At 39.0% G+C, this 22,625-nt stretch overlaps 1 protein-coding gene across 1 annotated transcript in view; it reads left to right on the top strand.

The window, feature by feature from the left end:
* The window catches only part of Rgk3 (Rad, Gem/Kir family member 3), a 263,342-nt gene that overhangs the window by 71,681 nt on the left and 169,036 nt on the right, over positions 1 to 22,625 (top strand). Inside the window, exon 2 of the mRNA XM_019058326.2 lies at positions 15,463 to 15,642. Coding sequence (XP_018913871.2) covers positions 15,463 to 15,642 — 180 coding nt within the window. The remainder of the gene's footprint in view (positions 1 to 15,462; positions 15,643 to 22,625) is intronic.

The raw sequence follows: 22,625 nt of genomic DNA, 5'->3' as shown, positions 1-22,625 counted from the left end.
TACGTCTTTCCCCTTACGCTATTAAAATAATATGCGTCTTTACTTGTTGAATTTGGTGCAGATTTTAGGAGGAGATGCACAATTTGAGCCACGTGGAAAAACTCACACATCATTTTGATGCAGTTTAACAAAAACACACGTTGTCAGGTCAAGTTAGAACCAAGAAAGAGAGGTTTGAAATTTTAATCCTCCATAAAGCTCAATACTGAGGACAAAGTTCAACAACTTTTTCCACGTAAAAAACGTTTTTTCTACTGTGAATTTTACTTAGTATACGTCTGAAAATATCAAAGCCGGTTTGAAATATATTTTATCATAAATATTTTCCCATGATAAGGCGATCGCACGCTTTTCTATCCCTCTTTTACTGGTGTCGCCCAACAATTATCTCTTTGGGGTTGCTCATCAAATAAGCAACGCTGAATTTTTGATCCCTCGTAGCGCTTTCGTGACGTAGATTCCAGCGTCCTTCAACACGTATAAACTAGATGGCACAAACACCCTCCCTCCCTTCCCCCCGCCCCCCTGGGTTCCTATCTCTGGCCGCGAGTACCTCTCCCAGAAGTGTTCCAATTTGGAGCTTCCTTAAGTACTCAGTGGAGTAATCTGCCGTGCTAAGGAAAAACGCCGTATGAAAATTCGAGAATTCCCAGATTTCCTTCGATGAAATGTTCGTTTTTAAGGAAAGTTTTGAATATTTTTCCTTGAAATTTTCAGGCGCTCAAGGTGAAATGACGAACAAAATTATCTGAAAAATCGGAAGGAAAATGTTTATTGATTTACCAGGAAATTTGCGTTTTATCAAAATAAATTTGGCAACGCCTTACAGTTGATACGCCGTTTTTTCTTAGCGCGGCAGTAATGAAAAACTCGGCTTTTTCCTTAGGCCGGCATGTTACGTCATGGGACGTTCACTGCAGATATTTCCTTGATTTTATGAGCGAGGATTTTGGTTACGAGGCACGAGACGGGGATATCCGCGCGACTCGCTGAGCCCGGATTGGGAGAGGGAGGAGGGCAAGGATTGGGAGGAAGGGCGTACTCCCCGAAATATTAAAGTGACGAGTTGAAACTCAGCGCTCTCACCGAGTCGCCGTACAACAGGTCATAATTTGCCTCTCCGCGATGAATTTTTTATGACGTCACGCGCAAGTCGAGTGAGCCGAGCCGTCGCGTCTCCAGAGCAGTTATTATCGGCCGCACGGTGGACAGCATGCTGATTATTGGAATTTTATCGACAAATAACTCCTCCGAAATAGGGCTTTGTCTATCTAAGTCAACACACGTACCTGCTGATTAAAGTGGCGAAGAACGGGGTGACGTGTTTTTGAAAAGTCAGGGGAAATGTTTTTTCAATGAGTTAGGAAATATTGCCTATCCTTGGAAAGTCAGGAAGAATCAAGGCAATTCTGGCATGGAATCTTGGAATTTATTCCTCCAGCTACGACATTGCATTTTTTCAATTTCAGTAGACTTCAGTAGAAATATATCCGTACGTGTCGCTTTTAAAGCACTTTCTGGCGCTCCACAACGACCAACCGCCATTGCCCTCCAAAAAATCTGTTTTACTTTTGTTTTGAGAAATCATAAAAAACATAGTCAGAAGTCAGGGAATTTCGGAATCGTAGGAAACTTGTCATCCTAAAGGAATTAAGTCCTATTTTTGGAGGAAAATGATGGAGAGAGTTTCGAGTATAATTAGCCTCACTCTTTCGCTTGTGAAATATTGAAAGCCAAGAAAAATTGTTCGAATATGAAAGAAGGCGTTGAACTTAATGGACCACTAGACAAGGTACGAATTTAAGCATTCTGATACATGTATCTTAACCAGAATTTCACGTAGAACACGATTCGCGCAACGAAAATTACGGAAACCAACTCCTAACGAAGATATTAACGTTTTTATTTCACATTGGTTACGAGGAATTTGAACTGCTCGCTCACAAGAAACTCAAAACTCTACGTGAGTCAAATCGCCCACTACAACGGTTTCAGCAAGCTTCTCAATCGAGCAATGTTCATTTTCCATCATGTGTTGTTCAAACTATTAGCAATTTGCTATAAATGAGCCAAAGCGTCAAGATTGAGGTTGCCAGATTTTTATATCGCAGAGACTGTCATGATAACGTTTAGCGCGCGATGTGAATCACGTAGAGCATTGAGTTTTCATGAGCGGGTGGTTTGAATTCACGCATTAAGAATCATTAAATATCTTCGTAAGGAGTTAATTTCGGTAATTTTCGTTGTGTGTATCGTGTTTTACGTAAAATTTTGGTTAAGAAACATGTTTCAGAATGCTGAAATTCGTACCTTATCTAGTGGTCCATTGTTCACATTGTGTCCACTGCACGCAGAAATTAAACGTCAAACCTGCTGCTATTCTCGGTTCGATCCTCATGCGACTTATTCTTACGTTTCGCTAAACTCTGTCCAAACAAGAAGCGGGAAACTTCAAAAATCAATTCTTGGCATTCTTGTTGAACCTTCTTGCTTTTCTATCGAGGGTCCAAGTAGTCTTGGTGTACAAAACTTAATTTCACCATGTTATTTGGACTGCATTTTGTAATTTGGCACTATAAATTCTGGCTCCTCTGGAAAAACACGTATGTGCGTAGGGAAACAAACTAATGGCACATACGTTGTTTTTAATCTGGGCTAGAATTTATGGTTCCAAATTGCAAAATGAAGTCCATTTATTGATCGTGACAACTTGATGAGATGTCGATTGAGGTTCAGTAACGGATTCCATTCACTGGAGGTTTCATCCCAGGCTGAAAATTGTGTTTGAAGTATGTACACATTTACAAAATGTTTTGGAAAGTAATTCGTCATTTCGATCAAGTTTTTGTATCAGACCAAGGAAGATAAATTTTGAGAAATACAGGAAGAAGAAAAATCTTGATTATTTCCCTTGTTGCAATGTTGTATGTCTACTAAATATTTTCTCTAATTTATTCCAAACGGAGTTAAATCCTGTGAAGGTTTTCCCATTTTCTAGCCTGTGATTTGACATTAGCAAATTGCACTGAAGTCGCTCGAATATTCAATTTTTTAAAGTTTTTTTTTCCAGAGATTAGCTTTCCGTACTATAACATATTAGAGTTGTTTTCATAGCATTCATGGACGTTCTGCGATGCCTGGTCGCCACTCTTGGCTAGTTAAGTAGAAGGTGACCGGTTGCCCAAGGTTTTATAGATCAGGTTCCTCTCTCGAAAAAAGTGTGAAGGACGCTCAGATAACTTTTGGATGAACCCTCTTCATCTATAGGCAAATTAAGAACTTTCCATTTTCATTTAAGATTATCTCACTCAAAATTTTAGCTAGATTTTTTCATAACTGTACATTTTTTTTTTTGTATTGTAAGCTTTCCACTTTATTCTAACTGTATGGAGTGATTAGTTCTTAAACGGTCATGAAAACTTGAGAAGTATCAAGGAATATTAGATCAAAATATTGTATCGTGCTTTTCTTCCAGCCGAAACATTTTAATAACCTTTAACCGAGCTTCCGTGCGCTCCATCAACGAAAATCGAAACTTGCGAATTAGGTACAAGAATTTTTTTTAATCGCGCATCCTTGAAAGACAGAAGAAGACAAGAAGATCGACAAGATCGTCTTTAAAAGCTAGGAGAAATTTAAGAGTTTAGGTAGAGTTTTAGTTCGACAGGGGGCAGTGCTGCCGTGCTGAGAAAGAACGCCGTATGAACATTCGAGAGTTGTCAAATTTCCCGTGATAAAACATGTATTTTTGACGAAATTCATGCATATTTTCCCCTAAAATTTCAGATGTTTTAGATTAAATTGCGCACTAAATTGTCTGAAAATTTCGGGGGAAATATTCACAATTTTCCCAGTAAATTCGCTTTTTATCGGTTTTTATTTTGGCAACGTCTGAAGGCTCATACGTCGTTCTTTCTTAGCCTGGTATAGTGGATGTTAGGTGTCGTAGAGCGCGAAAAAGCGCTATAAAGCGACTTATGTATGCATTCAGTTAGTATACCCTAAAAATTCACCAGCCTCTGATTCCCTCCAGACAAATTTAAAAACTTAAAAAAGTTAAAAAAGTAGCACTCCTATTCTTTTCTCTCGTTTTTCGCTAGATCTTTCACCGTCCTCTCTCTTCGGCTTTTTGCCGAGTGAGTTCGGAAAAACGTCCAAATATTTGGGCCTTGAAATATTGTCAGATAGTTGTAAGGGTAATCTATTTCGACTAACATCAAAGTGCGTCCTGCGTAATTATATACGATGCCCGTTGTTTAGACGAGTTCTCAAGCTCTTCAAAGGCGTAACTTCGAACTTTTCCGGAAAAACTTCTGAAGATGTTAGCATTATTAAGTAATGCTAATTAGTAAACGGAACAATGAATTAATTTAGCTCATCTTTAGAATCATCTCGTAAGACGCCTTTGTTGTTAAGTACATTCCCTTCGAGATAATTTTAACCAGTTTTCTTTTATCCATAATTTTGTTGAGAGTGGCTTTTTTTGCGGCGCGGCGCTAAGACTCGAATTACTGACTTGAATGGTCTCACACTTTCGTAGCATTGACGCCTTCTTGGAGCCTAAAAAGCGCGCTTAGAACTAGGTCAGTAACGTTATACGTGGCTTTACATTCTTCAGACTGGATTCGTGGTCCTTGTTCATATGAAACCATCTCCAGATTGAGAATGTCGCGGAAAAATCGCTGTAAGAAGTCAAAACTAATGCCCAGGGTAAAATTAAATTCCGAAATTTTATTGAACAATAATTCTCAACTGTTCAGTATTTTTAAAAGAACCGTTAACTGAACTATAACTTCTTCTTCAAAATATCCTACTTGTATCGATACCGTAAACTTTGAAAATTTATCGTTCCATTATCCAAAAAATAATGCAAACATTTTGAGTAGAACATGCTAAAATAATTGAAAAAAAATTCGAGTTACAAGCCGAAAATAAATTAAAGAAGTAATATTTCAAACAACATAGTGATGAGAAATAATGAAAAAAACTTACAAGAAACAAAACAAACGTTTCGACCGCCAACAAACTGCGGTCTTCTTCAGTGCCGCATTTTTACAAACAATTTTTTAAAAGAATGTAAAAAAGCTACACAGCTTGTTTAATTGATTTTTGGCTTGTAGCTCGAATTTTTTTTTCAATCAAATTACCATGTTCTATGCAGCTTAGCCAGCCAAATTTGGCATTCAAATGCATTTTGAGTAGTTTCTCTGGGAAAATTCGAAGTTGCGTGGCGTCTTTCAATCAACCTGAGGAACTGTTCAAGAAAACGGGAATGGTACTTTCGTAAAAATGACTTTGAACTTATCGTTTGTATTTCTTACATTTAATTACATACATTAAAGTCACTCCCACAACGCACTCGGGCGTTCTGCGACACCCAAACGTCACTTGTGCCCATCTCCCCAGAGAATATTGGGCACCTGACAACGCAACATTCGTCAACGCGCGCCTACCTGCTGACTTGTATTTACCGGGCTATTTCAAGGTAATTGTGAATCAGTCAATAAAAATTCTCGGAAATTTTTTTTAGATGATACGATTAATTAATTAAATAGTACGAAATTTTCTATTATCAAAATTTTCATTCGATTATTGAGACAAAGTATTCATAAAGTATCAGGCATTCCTAAGGAAAGGAGCTGTCTAGGTACGACAATGATCACGACCCTTCCTCCAACTTTTCCCCCAATAAAAAAGTTAATGTCGGTCTAATGGTTTGCCGCAGCAGTTACTAAGTAAGCACCTTACAAACTGCAATTCTGCCGTGCTAAGGATGAACGTCGTACGAGCCATTAGGCGTTGCCAAATTTCCTTCTGCAAATCATCAATTTTCAGGAAAATCCTGTGGATATTTTTCCTCCAATTTTTCATAGAATTTCGTGTGTAGTTTGATGTAAAGTCTGTAAATTTCTAGGAAAAATATTCGTAACTTTCTCAAAAAACGGACATTTTATCGGAGGAAATATGGCAACTCTCGAACGTTCATGCGGCGTTCTTCCTAAGCGCCGCAGAATTTGTACACGGATAAAGGCAAGTCCCATGGAGACTTAATTGGAGTCGCAAAAGCGAATTACTCTCGCATCTTAAGAGCTTTTCACGTAATGCTTTACTGGTAATAAATGAAAGTGTGTCGTTAATTTTATCGTAACTATCTCGTAGCACAAATATCACAGACGTGAAGCGATATATTCCAATTACACCATGCAATTATGGTTGTAAATCGCGCGATTCATTTCTGTTCAATGGTGAGAAAAAAAATCAGAATTGCGATCCGGGGTCTCGCCAGACACTTAAGTTGTAATTCTAATCGAGGCATTTTAAACAGACCGTAGGGTTGACATGAAGTCTCCTATGTTATGTCAAATTTTATTCAAACAATAGCAAAGAAATAATTACCACGGTATCGTATCGTACCACGCTATCAGTTATTAGAATTAATTATGTGCATTAATTACTGGGTGTATCTGAAGATACAAGAGTCCAGGAGGGCCTTATTGCATTGTGCATCGCAATGCACCAAATTCTGTATACACTTTTATTCGTATGTGTGGTGTTTAACGCAATTTAATGGTTTCGAGTTAAGTCTCCGCATAATTTCTTGCATCCAGTTTGGACAGTTTTCTAATCCTCCCCGCATGATGATTTCGGGGACTATGCAAGTATGGTTCCTGGGAACTGTCAGACTCCAAAAAAGACTACGCAAGGCCAGGGGACCATTTGGATTACATTTTGCAATAAGAACCACTATTTTTGGCCCCTTTCAGAAACAACATATATGCCATTGGTTTCCCCATTCAGATATCTGTTTTTGTGGGAGAGCCAGAGATGGTGGTTCCCTATTGCAAAATGTAATCCATTCATTTTTTTGGTCAGCACATTGATCCTTTCACTTTTACTAGGGCATTAAGTATTTGTGTCACTTCGTTTGAAAGTTATACATGTTAGTTAATTCTAATAAGTGATAGCGTGGTACGATACCGTGGTAATTATTTCTTTGCTATTGTTTGAATAAAATTTGACATAGCATAGGAGACTTCACGTCAACCCATACGGTAACGTCACGGCCAGCGTCCGGAACGACGGCGAAGGGCGAAAATTACGTGTCTTGATCATGCACGTTTAAAATTTCTTGCCGTGGTTTATTTTTTCAAGAGATTCCAATCAAAATTATTAAGAAGTCTCAATCAAATTCCCTACGCTAAAGGAGATAGACGCCTTCTAATTAATGACCTTAAGGTGAGAAATCAAGAAAAGTTTGGGTCGAACTGACCCGAATCACTACCGCATGTCGTGCAGTGGCGTGGCGTGCTTTGCGATATATCGATTGATCGGTCATTGAAACCTATGGGAAAGTATCTATAAAAGGATGTTCGCAGCGAACAACTTAATAATCGATTATTTACCTCAGTCCAAAATGGGGGAAAATCGATAGATCGCAAAGCACGCCACGCCACTAATGTCGTGGCAAGGAAGAACGCCTTATGGGCACCCAGCTGTTGCCAATTTTCTTCCGATGAAATATAAATATTTTTATGAAAAAGTTGTGAAAATTATCACTCGAAATTTTCAAATATCTTGGAGTTATGAACGGTTGAATTATTTTGCAATTTGCGTGGAAAAAGTATCAAGGTATCCTGAAAATTCGTTTTTCTGCATAGGTAATCTGAATTTGGCAACTTCCACTTGTACGTACTTAGTGCCAGTGGCGTGCCGTGCAACGTCTCCTCCCCTTGACGCGCGCTTTAAATCACTCGCGCTCAACTAACGATTTTCATGTCCGCCACTCATCAATTGGACGTATTTCCATCCAACGGAACTATGTGCATTAAAACATGAGCCCTGATACCCGTAAGAATACATTCATAACAGGGCTCACGTCATAATGCACATAGTTCTGTTCGATAGAAATACGTCCAACTCATCACACTAGAGCTGATTGATACATACCTTCCGGTTTGAGCACATCGCAATTTTGATTGAAATTTTACCTGGGTCAGAAATCAAAGATCGAACCAGATTGACGGAGGGATGAAAGTTTGACGAGAACTAGTATGCGTGGGCGTTCGCGATTATATGTATACATAACACCTTAGGGATGCACTGGAAAAAGAAAAAAACACATTGGATCTAGAGTCCAGACTCTTAAAAACATCGACAAGAAAAAATACTCTTGATTCGATCAGATTTAAGCTTACATCAAGAACCAAGCATCTTAATTTGAGTTGATTTCCTTTTAATTTAAGCTTAAATCTGATCAAGAGTCCTTTTTCTTGTCAATGTTGTCATGAGTCTGGACTCTAGATCCCATGTGTTTTTTTTCCAGTGTGGGCCGGGAGGTGTTGATATTTTTCAAAAAATCACTCAGTTTACATAGGTATAACAGAAAGCTTAAACTGCGTAAAATACGAAATGTCATGTAATTTTTGTCACACGAACGGAGACATTTAACCAACTTCATCCCGTTAGTTCAATTGGTATTACAAGTATCATTTCGACAGTGAATCTGGAAACACGCGTTTCTCGTTTGCGGCATCTCAAAATCTTCGCTCTCGCTTTATTTTGTCGAAGGAATACGAACCATTGCTTGGAATTTTTCAGAATATACTTCACACCGGGAAGAATACCCTCGGAAGTTTGTTGAATATGTTCCATTTAATAATAAAATCAACATGATCGGAAGTATGCAGTGTCATTTATCGATGCACGCGATTTTACAATTTCATTATCGATTTTGAAGTATATTTTGCAATTAGAAATTTTAGTTTCTGCTCAATTTGTACCATACACATGTACACTGGAAAAAAAAATCACATTGGATCTAGACTCCACACTCTTGAAAACATTGACAAGAAAAAATACTCGCTTAAATGAAGAGGCTTGGTTCTTGATTTAAGCAAGAATCTGATTGAATCTGAGTATTTTTTTTTTGTCGATGTTTTTAAGAGTCTGGACTCTAGATCCAATGTGGTTTTTTTCCCAGTGTATCATCAGTTTCCCTGTACACATAAATGTTTTACAGATGAGCCACAAATTTTGGTTCCGAATTGCAAAATTTAGTTTATCTGCCCCATGGAGAAAGAGACCACTATCGGCAGGTGGAGCGTATCTAAAAAATGTCGACAAAAAAACGATCAGAAAATTTGAATGAAGCGAAAAGTCCCTGCAATCTCCTTTCCATATTCCCGACTCTCCATTCCTGGACTTGCTGATTTTTCAACGCAAAATTTTTCAACCGAAGTCACCTAACGAACCACTTATAACCCTTTCGGCGGGGTAATTTATTTTCTTTTTGCATTGGGAGTCTTTGGTAGAACACTGGGAAAAAAAACCACATTGGATCTAGAGTCCAGACTCTTAAAAACATCGACAAGAAAAAATACTCTTGATTCAATCAGATTTAAGCTTGAATCAAGAACCAAGCCTCTTAATTTGAGCGGATTTCCTTTTGATCTAAGCTTAAATCTGATTGAATCAAGAGTATTATTTCTTGTCAATGTTTTCAAGAGTCTGGACTCGAGATCCAATATGTTGGCGCGTATACGTAGTATACCGCCTTTGCGATCGTTTCGACCCCCCCCCTCGATACAATAACCGAGTCCCCTAGTTCCTTACCGAAAAGTGACTACCGCGAACTTCTGAGATTTTCCAAAGCGTGTAAAAAGTTTACTAATCCGTCAATAATAATGATTAAAATTTGTTTCTCATTCTGGGGCTCGCTAGTTTATGTGTAATGAATACCAAGAGTCTACGTTTCTTGGTTTTTTTTAAAAAAACCTTAGAATGGGGCGCGCTGATTTAAAATATGCATATATAAGCGGAAGCAAGCGAACTGATTCGAGGATGGCTGACCAGTTCGGCACTCCTTGAATGAGAATTTCACTCACTCCGTTTTGTTCACAACGTTGCTTTGACATATCTCCACAACACTGTTATCCTTTTCAAAAGTTGGTACTCCTTGCTCTGATAGCCGGGGCCACCAGGATAGTGGTAAGTGCAATCTGTGATGAGCCTCGAGACTCATTAGACCATTTGCTAAACGTGGCTCATACAGGAGTCCACTAAGCCCTCTCGTCCCCACGCTCCTGATCACTGCGTCGGCGTCACGAAGAACAATGGGCCTTGGGTCCCAACGCGGCCGATACCCTACCCCAATTACTCACGCTTCATTAACCATTTCACCGTCACGCTAGGATTCATCCAATTTTCAAAAAAAATTGTTTCGCATGTATTTAGCAATTTTTTCCTTACTCTCCGTTAAAACACAAATAAAAAGAGACCTCATTCATAAAAATCGGCCGAATAGAAGAGAAGTTACAGTAATCGAAATCCGAAGAAATCAACAAAACCTCGACTCCTCGATACGAAAAATAAAATGAAGGGGAAAAAAAGAAAGTATAAATTACAATTAAATATAATTGACCTCAAAATTTGACAAACAATTCATTTATATACCTAACGCTGAAAAAACTGGGAGAAATTACAAAAAATTTGCCTCTTGCAAGGGGCTTCTTTGTAAGAATTTTGACCTGAAGACAACGGTCGAATAACAGCAGTACTCCATACAATACACGGTGTGCCTGAACGAGTTAAACATTTTTCATACGTCCAAATCGAAAAATCTTTATATTTTTAACTACAATGTTTCTTGAATCGTTTAAGCAAAAAAAAAAAAAAAAAAAAATTCCGTCGAGATTCTGGAACGCAAAGGCGCTTTAAAAGTATTCTGGGGCTATAATAGCTAAATCACCGGTAGTAAATTCGTTATATTATTAAAAAGAAATTGACTCCATAGTTTAATTCCTTAGTTTCTTGAATACGATTATTTTAAGCACTTAAACATTTATACCACCAATTTTAGCCATGGGGTGATTTCCTGAGAGCCGATAATATCACGAATTTCTCATAGAACCCCTCAACAGTGGCTTGCTTTTTTGGCAGCCGATTCGGCCATCGAACCGGAGTTTAAATGGAAGCTGATAATAACCCAAAGCTCTGAGAAAAATTTTGAGATGAGTATAAGAACGGTTTGTTGTAAGTAGCGAGGAGAGGCGGGCAAAGCGGCTAAAATCCTATCTAATTTTTACAGTTTTTCTGTTGAATTAATGTTGCCGCGGGCTTCTGACTGTCCACACATAGTTCTGTTCAGCATATCGATACATAAGTATTTACATTTTACATACGTAGAATCTAATTTTCACGTCGGGGAGTTGACATATTTTGATTTTTTCGATTTTATACGGAAAATTGATGGTTTTTCGGGATTGAAATTATTATTGTTTCATGAAAAATAAATGCACCCAAAATGACTATAGCATATTGATTCTTACACATTTGCACTCACAAAATTGGTTGGTAAATTCAACGAGTGGGTGCATCGACCTGGTATATCAAGTTTCTGCAATTTTTTACGGCAAATCAGTAGATTTTCGGGATGTAGATTGCTTACTTTCAATTCATGAATGAATAAAGCAACGACATGGTTGAACTTCTTTGCATGGAAAGACGTTTAAAATAACAAAATCAAGACGTATTTAATGCAATTGCATTTATATCGAGTCAATTTCTTTTCAATAATATAACGGGATTTTTACTACCGGTGATTTGGGTATTTTAGCCCCAAAATACCTTTAAATCGACTTTATCTTCTAGGAGTTCGACAGCATTTTTCCTTTCTTCGCTTAAATTATTCCGTAGCACTTTTCTTCAAGAATCTGATAAGATTTTGCTTGAGGCAGATCAAAAAACTTAAATTCGATCGAATAGCTTTCTACTTTCACAATACACGGTCTCGTCAAGGTGCGTCTTTGACCTCGCAGTGTTGGATCGTGAATTCTCTTTTTATGCTGTTTGCCTATTTTGAAATCTCTGTAAATGAAAACTAAAGGGGTTGATATGTGCGAGTTAATGACGCGCCTTATCAACACATTGTGTTGGAGTTCACTGCTTGTTTTTTTTTTTTTTTTTTTTTTTTTCCAGTGAATTTGACGTAGCACGAGGGTATGACTCATCGACGCCATGTTCTAGGATGAACCCGTAGCCTCCTACCATTTCGGCGGGGTAATTTATTTTCTTTTTGCATTGGGAGTCTTTGTGAAATTTTACGTAGCACGAGGGTATGACTCATCGACCCCATGTGCTGGGATGAACCCGTAGGAGCAAAAATTGGCAAACCTTGGATGAGTCACGACGAACGGGTGCTCTCTACGCTCGGCGCACAGTGAAGCGAGTGGGTCGGTCAAACTTGGACGTGGAAATTTTTCAGAAAATTGCAAAATTTGATGTTTTTATATCTCATCACAAACTATGAGTACCCAGTGATTTTAAAAGGATTTTTTTACTAGAAAACTAATGAAATCTTTTTTTTTAAACTTTTAAGTTTTACACCAACGAAGATCTAATCGATTGAAGCTTCCGCAACATATTCGACCTCTCTCATCGATTTGCACCACTGTGCGGCGCTTTATTTTCGGAGCTGCATCGGGCAGAGCCCTCCTCCGCCAAACTCGCTTCCAACTCAGACAATGACGGGCTACAGATTGAGAATATTCAGCTTCAATTTTCACCTCCGGCAGCCAGGAAGGAAGGGGCTGAGGGTGGTCCCTTTTGGAAAAATCAGCGGGAACGATAACTTGGAATTCTTGCGTTTTTGAAAAGTGGAGAGTACATTCAGTTCTCGGAGATATTCCTAGATTTTTTTGACAGTATTGCCTCCCGACAAACGTGTTCAAAGTTACGTATTTTAAGCCCCGCATTGCTGAGAAATCCAATATGGCGTTTGTAAATATCCCCTCCGCGGCGGTCACACTTTCTAAAGCGCTACACTCGAAAAAATACACATCGGGTCCAGAGTCCAGACTCTTAAAAACATCGACAAGAAAAATACTCTTGATTCAATCAGATTTAAGCTTAAATCAAGAACCAAGCCTCTTTATTTGAGCAGATTCCCTTTTAATTTAAGCTTAAATCTGATTGAATCAAGAGTCCTGTTTCTTGTCAATGTTTTCAAGAGTCTTGACTCTAGATCCAATGTGTTTTTTTTTTTCCAGTGTATCTCTCTGCTGCGAAGCATGGTTTCAGCCCAGACCATCGATCGCGATAGACGCACCGCTCCAGGAATGCAGAAGGCCCTTGTCCTCCTCATTTTAAAAACCTCTTTCCTCCATATATTTCCAAGGGATGACCTTTTCAATTGTCATGCCTCTTCAAGCACAAGTTACGATTTGGCGAAAAACTCGCTATTTTTATCGCGATATTGCACTCAACCGCGATTACCTCGGCCCTCCCACTGTACAAACCGTTTTCGGGGCCTCCCCATTTTCGCTTGCGACCAATCTCTTTCCGCCCGGTCCCGTGGTCAAAAAGTTTTTACACCGTTGCGCAACTCTGTCAAAAGTGGAACCCGGGCCCTGCGGGAGGGATATTTTCGGAAGCCATCTTGGCTTTCTCGGCGATGCGCGCCGAATAGGAACTCAAGTACGCATTCCGTTATCCCGACCGAATGTGGTCACCTGCTCCGAGATCACAAAAATTTAAGTTCGATCCTCCAAACTACTACATGTTTGCCCGCTCGCTGGCTTTCTACATTTTTCTCATCGGTTTTTTACAAGATTTTCCACCAAACTAAAGAAGATGACTTTTTTCTGTTTTTCGTTGACTTTCGACTTAACAGGGTGTCCCCAAGTCCGGAAAGTCCAGAAATAGTTCTGATGTTTTGAGGGCGGTCCAGAAGTACTGAAAAAGTGCGAAAATTTGTTTTATTTTTTGGCATTTTTGTCGCAATTTGAGCGAGAATTTCAAATTGTTGAAATTTTTCGAATTTCGTCAAATGGAGGTACTAAAAAAGTTCTGAATTTTTCTGTTGCTGAGGTACTGAATTTTTTGGGAATGTCCTGAAGAAGTACTGATTTTTGGCCAGCCTGTTTTAGTAGACACCCTGACTAATCACCCTTGAAAATTTGCCCTTTTCCCACATTTTTGGAGGCTTCTCCACATTTTCACGCGCTCTTGGGCGCGTGACCGAGAATTTTCTGCACCTCTGGTTCGATGCTCGGAGTAAAACTAAACTGTATCGGTCCATTTTGACGCGAGACCCGAGGTTCCAAAGCCGAGGCGATAAATCGATCCGGTGCGATTTAGCGGGATTAAGCGTCGGCGATAGGTCACGAAGTCCCGACTCCCACGAAGGAAGGTCAGCGGATGCAAGTCGAGGACACCGCAGGTTGACGAGTCACCGCAGCTGGGGCACCCCCGCAGAGCAGCGCTCGCAGATTTAACTCCGTCAAGGAGCTACCTAATTAGATCGCAGAGGGCGATTTATTTTATCAATAAAAAGGTGATTATACACCGCGGCTGTCCTTCGATCACCGCTCGAAAGCGAATCACTGAAGTTGTGCCTTGAGAGGTGATTTCATTGATGCAGATGTACAGTGTCGCTACTTACTGCCCCATTCTTTCGTGTTATCAAATGAGCAGTATGTAGCGACTAAGTTTTTGAACCCAATTTTTCAGGGTGTCCAGCATCAGGAATTCCCGATTCTATCAGGATTTGAGGATAATCAGAATTTAATCATAATTTCATCAGGGTTTGAGGAAAAATTGGTCGTAAAATTAGGATTTGAGAAAAGTAGAAAGTCGGCTGTCCGATCGGATTTTTTTATGCCTTCGCACATACGCCAAATAAAGCAATACAATTAACCTTTCGATTTGGCAAATAACGAGAACTTGTTTTCACACTCATGTTCATCCTCTTCTGATACCGGGCGCTTTTAATTTTGTTAAAAAAATCATCACCTACACAAGAAACATATTTTATCGTAAAATATGCCGAAATTAGTTTAGCGCTTGATTTGACTGGAATAGGCTCTGGTTTTTTTGTAAGCGGGAAGTGTGAATCGACGTAGAAGAAAGCTGCTATTTTCTTTTTTATAATAAGGCTAATTTGGAAAGATTCAATGCAACCATTATAGTCTTCAAAGAATTCTGACGAGGAAATATAAATTGTAGTGTCTTACTTGGTACTCTGTCTTGTGGTCCGTTTGAAACCCAACCGAATTTCGATGCTCAATCTGTAAAATTACACCCTCAGATAATACATTCGGGATATTTTCACTATAACACGGGAAAAAAAGAGCACGGGGTTGTCTGGAGATATGGATATTTCCAATTGCGTCACGAACCCAAATGTTGCGGTACCACTACAAAAAATTGGAAATGTCCATATCATCCAACATAATTTGGTAGCACCAACATTTTAGGAGATAACCCTCGACACTATACTTTTCCGTCAAGTTCATGCTACTACCGACCATTCTCTGAACTTCGATTCGGTAGCATGTTTTTTCTCGTTTGTTTTTCATAGTGTTTTTATGGTTTGATTCTTATGGATTCCACAGCTGAATCCATTTTATACTCTTTTATTTTGGTCTATAGCTAGAAGTAAGAAAATATTTTTATTTGTTTCAGGTGTAACAGACTCTCCTTCGGGGTTTCGGCGAAAGGGTAGCGCGCGGAGGGTAAACTCAGTGTATCACGGTCAGCAAAGAAAGTCGACAGCTTTCTTGGATGTGCCAACAAATCAATCGGACGATTCACCGCCGGACCAGGACTCGTATCGGCTCAGATCTTTTAGCTTCACTTCTAAAGGTAAGCTTTCGCACCTTTTAACAATGCAGCTACCATTCCTTAGAAAATCGCACTCCTCACAAACGAGGCGTTGGGTGCAAAAAGAGCATTTCTTGATTGCGATGTTCCAGAATCTCCAGTGCTAGTTCTGATTTTAGAGAGGCAGCCATTGGCTCAATTCTTTGAAATTTTACATATTCAGCAATGTAAAAGCATATAGAGTATCCAGTGAAAGTTACAATAAATTACTTTCATTTGCTTCTATTATAACGGGTGAAACATAAGCTGAGATTTTTAGACACTAAACAAGAAATGCCTTTTTTGCTCCCAACGCTTCAATTTATGCTGTTCGAAGTACGTGTTTTTAACTCGCATATCGACGGCGAAACTGCAAAACGCGCATCTCGTTGCGGTGTTTCAAAATCTCCGCTTCTATTTTATTTTAACCAAAGGGTGTCTACCGTCAGTAAAAACTGGAAAATATCAAGAAATTCGATGGATTTCGGAAAAGGGTTTCAGGGCATTCCGTCAACGATTTTTTGTCCGCACACCTGTTTTGTCCAGTAGTTTACGTCCACGCGTGATATAAGCAATAGTGACTTGGTCCAAGTGTCATATTTTATTCCGTATGAAAAATCATATTGACAATAATGAAATGAGAAAATTGAGAGAGACGGAAGAGTTGATGTGGTAACTCATTTTTTAAATGAAATGTTATTTCCTCCTTTTGATCAATCTTTTTAAATTGTCATGGGTGAATATTGGTTTTATTTCCACCCCTAAAATCGATGAAAAATAAACCTTATAAATACTTTTTTTTAATAAAAATATTACTTTATTTTAAAAACATTCACATTTTTAAAACGTGGCAAATATTTGTAAAACCTTTTCCAAGCAATGGCATCAATATTAAAAGTCAATGAGCAGTAGTTGCGTCGAAAGAAACTATATGCACTTAAGAATAAAAGAGGGAAAAAACCGAGAAGCTCGCGATCTTCGGTTTTAGCCCATTTGTACATCGATCTTCCAGAGTCAAATACGTCCTATTTCGAGCGTTAGATCGCGCTCACATAACGCTGCAGCACAGTAAAAGCACAAAATTTAAAAGAAAAAATTAATGTGCTTTGAAAATCATTAAACACGACAAGGAAACACCTTAATATTGACACAACACACATTAAATTTTCCTTTCTTGTATACATTTTTTGTCTCAATTTAATTTAAGTTAAAGTAATCCATGCAGAGTGTGCAAACATGAAGAGTGTGCAAATCATGAGTTGAAAAACGCTGACTCCGCGAGTTTAAATATAATCTATACTATAAGCTCCAAGACCTCCTAATTTTGCGAAACTGGTAACGCTTAGTTCCAGCGTTCTACCGGGCCGATTTTCATGATTTTTGCGGCTATCGACGGACAATTGTCTCTAGATAAGCCAACTCTTTTCAGATTTTCAAAATATGGCCCAGGTTTTTTTATATTACGTGGTAAAGTTGCGAATTCTCCCATTTAAACAATGTAAATTTATACTTTTTGTCATAGTTCGTTTGAGCGTTCTACCGGGCCGATTTCCATGATTTTTGCGTAAATCGGCAGGTAATTGGCCCTAGATGAGCCCGCTTTAATCAGATTTTGGAAAAAGGACCCAGGTTTTTTTAAAATCACGTTATAAAAGTGACTGAGTTTACAGAATGCTCCGGTACTGCTACCGCTATGCGCGGGAGGATGCGCAGTGGTCGAGGAGGTTGCGCAGTAGCTGTGTAGCCTGCGCATCAGCTCTACACTTATCTACACAAAATTCGCACCTGCGACCTCATGTCGAGAGGTGGCTGAGTCGTCTAAGACGTCGAATGCGTCCTCTGTGAACTCGGTGTGGGTTCGATCCCCGACTCATGAAATCTAAATTATTACTTGACTTTACCATTGTTCATTGTTTTACTGCAATATTTCATCAAGCAGTCATTCCAAAACGCGTCCTTTTAATTTTAAAGTAATTTTAAGTAAAGTTTAAAATTAAAGTATACCTTATATCGTAATTTTTTAGGGTAAAAATAAAACTAACACTGATAGGAGGGTAAAAATAGGGCCGCGAAGCGGTCCATTGATGGCGCGGAGCGCCTTCAGGGGGTTGGGCCGCGTAGCGGCCAGGGGGCGTAGCCCCCTAGTAGTCACTAGCGTAAAGCGGAGTGATGCGACGTGCTGCCAGCACGAAACGCGCACTGGCGCCTACAAACCTAAGCAGATACTTCACGCATTGCGCAATGCTTGAGGTATCCCTTAGGTTTGTAGGCGCACTGGCGCCTTCACTTCAAACCTAAGCAGATACCTCAAGCATTGCGCAATGCGTGAAGTATCTGCTTAGGTTTGAAGGCGCCAGTGCGCGTTCCCGCGTGCTGGCTGGCTGGCCGCGCCGCAGCGTGCCACTTGCCATGGCGCTTCACTATTTCACAATAGAGGTGTTGTACAGTATTATACTAAATTGAAGGCACTCCAACAAACCAACAATAAGAATGACAGGCATCCTTTAAGAGTACGGAACTTTCCTTGCAAAATAAGTCGAGAAATAAGAGAGATAAAGGAACATTCTTGAGTATGCCGTCAAGAAGATTTTATTTTGAATCAAGAATAAATTAGGTGAACAAAACCGAGTTACTGCTTGATGTGACTTTCCTTCTCACAAAAGCATCTTTTCTTCTTCAAGAAAACATTATTTTCTGTATTAACTCATAAGGAAATCTTTTCGGCGGTAAATTTGATGATATTTCTCCTTAAATTAGGTCACTTGTTCCTCTAATGAAGTTAAAAATCATACTAAACGTAATTAAATACAGAAACTAGGACAGTAAGTTTTTCAACTACCGCTTCTTTTTGTTGTCGTCACTCGATTTAATTTGCGAGGGAACTTCGTGCTTTTGAAAGATGCCATCAATCTTGATACGTTGGGGTGCCTTCGATCTCATATGATACTGTGCAACACCTTCGTGGCGAAATAGTAGCTCGAGGCGCTGCGGCAAACCAGTGCCAAAGCGAAGTTTTCATGCACAGGAAAAATATGAGATCCTTTACTTAGCTGAGGCAAATCAAAAGGTTTTCCAGTTCAGGTATAAAATATGGGATTTTCTTGAAAGATAATTAAGTCCTGTTGCACCAAAGAGGTGTAGAGAGTTCTAGTGAATCTTCTCTCATGGAAATGACGCTCCCTCATTTTTACCAAAAATCTAAATTATATATTTTTACTCCATTGGAGCAAACAAAAAAAAAAACAAAAAAAAAAAAAAAAAAAAAAAAAAAAAAAAAAAAAAACAAGCAAACCCTCATTCTTCCAAAACATTAAACATTTTCATCCAAAAACGTCGTAAGCAATTGTCGTTTGTATGTACATGTGGACCAATTAACTTTGGGTCTCAAGTGGTAAGTGGTCCAAAACTCCCCTTCCGAAAAAACGCGTGGACGTAAACTACTGTAAAAAACATGTGCGCGGACAAAAAATCGTTGACGAAATGTCCTATAACCCGAAAAGATCAGGAAAATTGGTCACGGATCAAAAAATTCTAAATACTTTAAGCATTTAAAAAAATGTGATCAATATCATGACATATATTGATTTTTTAAATCAAACGAGTTTCTATTGATCCACGCTTAAAATCCGGAAGTCTTATTTAAAGTATTAGGAAAAATCAGGAAAATCCAAAATTAATTTTTTGCGGACACCCTGAACAAAAGAGAGCGAATCAACACAATGGAGAATTTGCAAGGGTCTGAAATTTGATGAATTTCCTGTTTAAGTGGAATCCTCTGAGTGAACTGAACACGAAGATACCCTTGATTCATAAATTGAGCAATTATTAGAGGAGATATGACAAAATAACCGATTCTGCTAAAATACATGTGTTTAAATGGGAAATGCCGCCAGGTGACGTCACAAGGCGGCACATTTTCTCACTTTTAAATCAATTTTTCTCCAATTTCCCATGTCAGAAAAAAATTATGAAAAATATTGCGAACTCAGCTCATTAGGCACTTTCAGATGAAGCAATAAAAAAATTGCGTGCAAATTCTCCATTACTTGAAATTTTGCAAAATCTTGATTATTCAAATGACATTCCTCCCCAGTTCGGCGGTTTACCTTCTCGTGTTCTTTTTTAGTTCAATCCAGTCCAAAGTTGATCAGTATCGTAGCAAGAGGGGTCAAGGGGGTCTGGACCCTCCCCTCATTTCCATCCTTGAAAATGTTCCATCCAAAACTCATTTCGTATGATTTATAGAACTTTTTTACTTTACGATCCCCCTTTTCCCATCAGACATTTTTAACCGTAGTCCCCTTCATGAAAAATTTCTCGCCACTGAATGTCATAAACACAACATGGGATCGAATGCAGCCGGCAGGCATGAGAGAAATCGTTGCCTTTCTGACATAAGGGCGTAACTACACTTGACAATGAGTCCTGTTGTCCATATAACTCAATGCTTTTCCGGGCTCATCTCAATGTGTAGTTACGCCCTTATGTCAGGCAAGCGACGAATTCATCCACCGCGCTACGCCTCGTCCGAGCAGAAGAAAAACAATGGCATGAGTCCATCAAATCAACGGAGGTCGGTCACGGAAATAAACTTCAGTCCAATTAAAAAGTATGAACTAGCTTTAGTGCGACGACTGTAAATTTTTGAACTTTACAGAACCACGTGCGCTAAAAACGCGAGTTAGGTTGTTTTTATGGTAACTGAAATCTCCATCCCTCTTGATTCACCGTTTTCTGAGGGTAGAACATAATGTACCACAAAACGGGGCAAAAATTAAGCAGCGGAACAAAAAATGAACAATTTCTCATCATAATGTTCACTTAAAACACTTTGGACGTGTTCAGAATTTCCAAATTAATCTCATTGAAGAGAAAAAATGGTTTTATAATCAACTTAACCTACCTAGCAAAGCCAAGTCTACTTGTGTCACATCGATCAATTACCTTAATTTCACCGTTCTACTTAATGAACTGATTTTCTTAGTGTACTGAATTTGTCAAGCATGGTAACAAATATCATTTATTAGAGGGGGAGAGTACTTTTCATGGCGTTCGAGCTCATTTTGTCATTTGTTAATTTTGAGTTTCACTTAGACAATCGATTTGACCGCGTTGGTTTTGGTTTTTTCGTGAACGGGTAGTTTGAAATCTATGATTTGAATGTAAACTCAACTTCCTCATTTTATCAGTTTATTCTGAATTTTTCCAATATTTCAACACACTCGGCGTGAAATTAAGATGAGGTTTCATACTTTGTGATCCTTTATTTCTCAGCCCGTTTAGGGCCGAATGTAAGACTTATGGTCAGGTGCTTGTGAAACTGGTGGTTTGAGCTGACCAGAGGTATAGATGTGTAGGACTCCCGGTTTTCTTCAAGTCAAGTCCCGGTCAGCCCTTGTTCTCTGTCGCAAACCAGTAGTTAAGCTGATTATCAGATTGACTGCTGGTCAGAGTCTGACTACTGGTTTGGTGACCAGAGGTTGACAAGAGATCTTACAAACGGCCCTCAGTGGTTCATTGAACTTTCAGACATTGTTGGTGGTTGTATAACAGTCCGTCCGAAGTCATTTTTTCCAGAGCTCAGTGTCACTTAAAATGAAAAAATAGGTAAATCTAATGCAGCAAGTGTTCGGCATTAACCATTGTTCCATACGTAATTCAGTTTATTTTCCTGTCCAAATTTTATTGTCAAATTTTGTATAACATATAGTCAGTAAAATGCGATGACAGTAGCACAAATAACTTCTTGACGACTCCTATAAGGCATTTTATAAGACGACTTTCGAAAATCACGATTTAAACTATCTCCGCCTCACCATTATTCAGAGAATGAAATTTTCTAGGAGTCGGCTGACCGGATGCTTTGCCCGCACACTCGAATCTTCTTAAAATTATGCACTTCATTCCTAACTATACAGTGTTATTAGTTCTCTTTTGAAAGTATAGCTTCATCCGGCGCGGCGTGGTGCACAGTGGATCGAGTCAATGAGAGAGGCCGGACAAAATTTGTACACTTTAAAACCTAACCTAACTTCGTTCATACACAACTCTGAGGTTTTAAAAGTGGTTGTATTGGTTTCCTTGTGAAATTTGCCGTTAAAGGCACCACTTAAGCATTAAAATTTGACGAATTAAACATGAAAATTTGCAGTTTTAGTTGAAACGTCATGACCGACTTCTCTGATCGACTCGATCCACTGTGCGGCGGTGACGCTGGGATGGCCAATCCACGGCCACGTTCGGCGCTCTTAGGGGCAGCCGGGCATAAGCTTCCTTTTACAGGAATAATGATGTTAAGGCTTTCAGTACGGAGTCTTACGACTAGGAGCTCCCTTTCCCAGAACCCCATATCAAGGTTGCTAGACTGTAGGAAAAGCTAGACAATCTTAACTCAAATATTACAGGCTGTTTCTTATTTTTTGGACCTCAGAGATCATGCCTTCGCGGACCGCGTTTAGCAGAAAAACCAAATCACATCAGCTATCGCCAAAAACGGAGCCATTTAATTTTTTTTTACAACAAAACGTTTGTGCGGATTACTTTGATAATGTTTAGACCATGGTGTAAATACAATGAAATGTGCACACGAATCCGCACAACCGTTCGTTTTCGTGTAAAAAAGTAGATCGTCTAATTATAACCTGACCTAGAGTCCCTTTATAGAGAGAGTTGAGACAACGCGGATTATGGATGTCACAAACGGGAATAATGATTACACAAATCGGACGTTTTTTTTAAATCTTTGAACAACCCATTCCCACATTCCTGTCTAAAAGGGCAGCCAACCTACTATGAACTCGTATTATCCAGTGGTACTGATTTAAATTGCGAGAGTAGGTACACTGATCAATAATTATAAAAGCACGGGAAGAACTCTGATTCCGCATAAATTGTCGCATAAAAAGTCTTACTCCGTAATATTGCTTTTTCGCAATATGTGCTCTCGGCCCTATCGATAAGTATTTCAAATTCACAGGTTAGCTGCA

Source organism: Bemisia tabaci, chromosome 2, assembly GCF_918797505.1.
Source record: "Bemisia tabaci chromosome 2, PGI_BMITA_v3".
Lineage (NCBI taxonomy): Eukaryota > Metazoa > Arthropoda > Insecta > Hemiptera > Aleyrodidae > Bemisia > Bemisia tabaci.
Note: the sequence above shows the minus strand (reverse complement) of the source record. Positions and strands in the feature narration are given on the sequence as shown.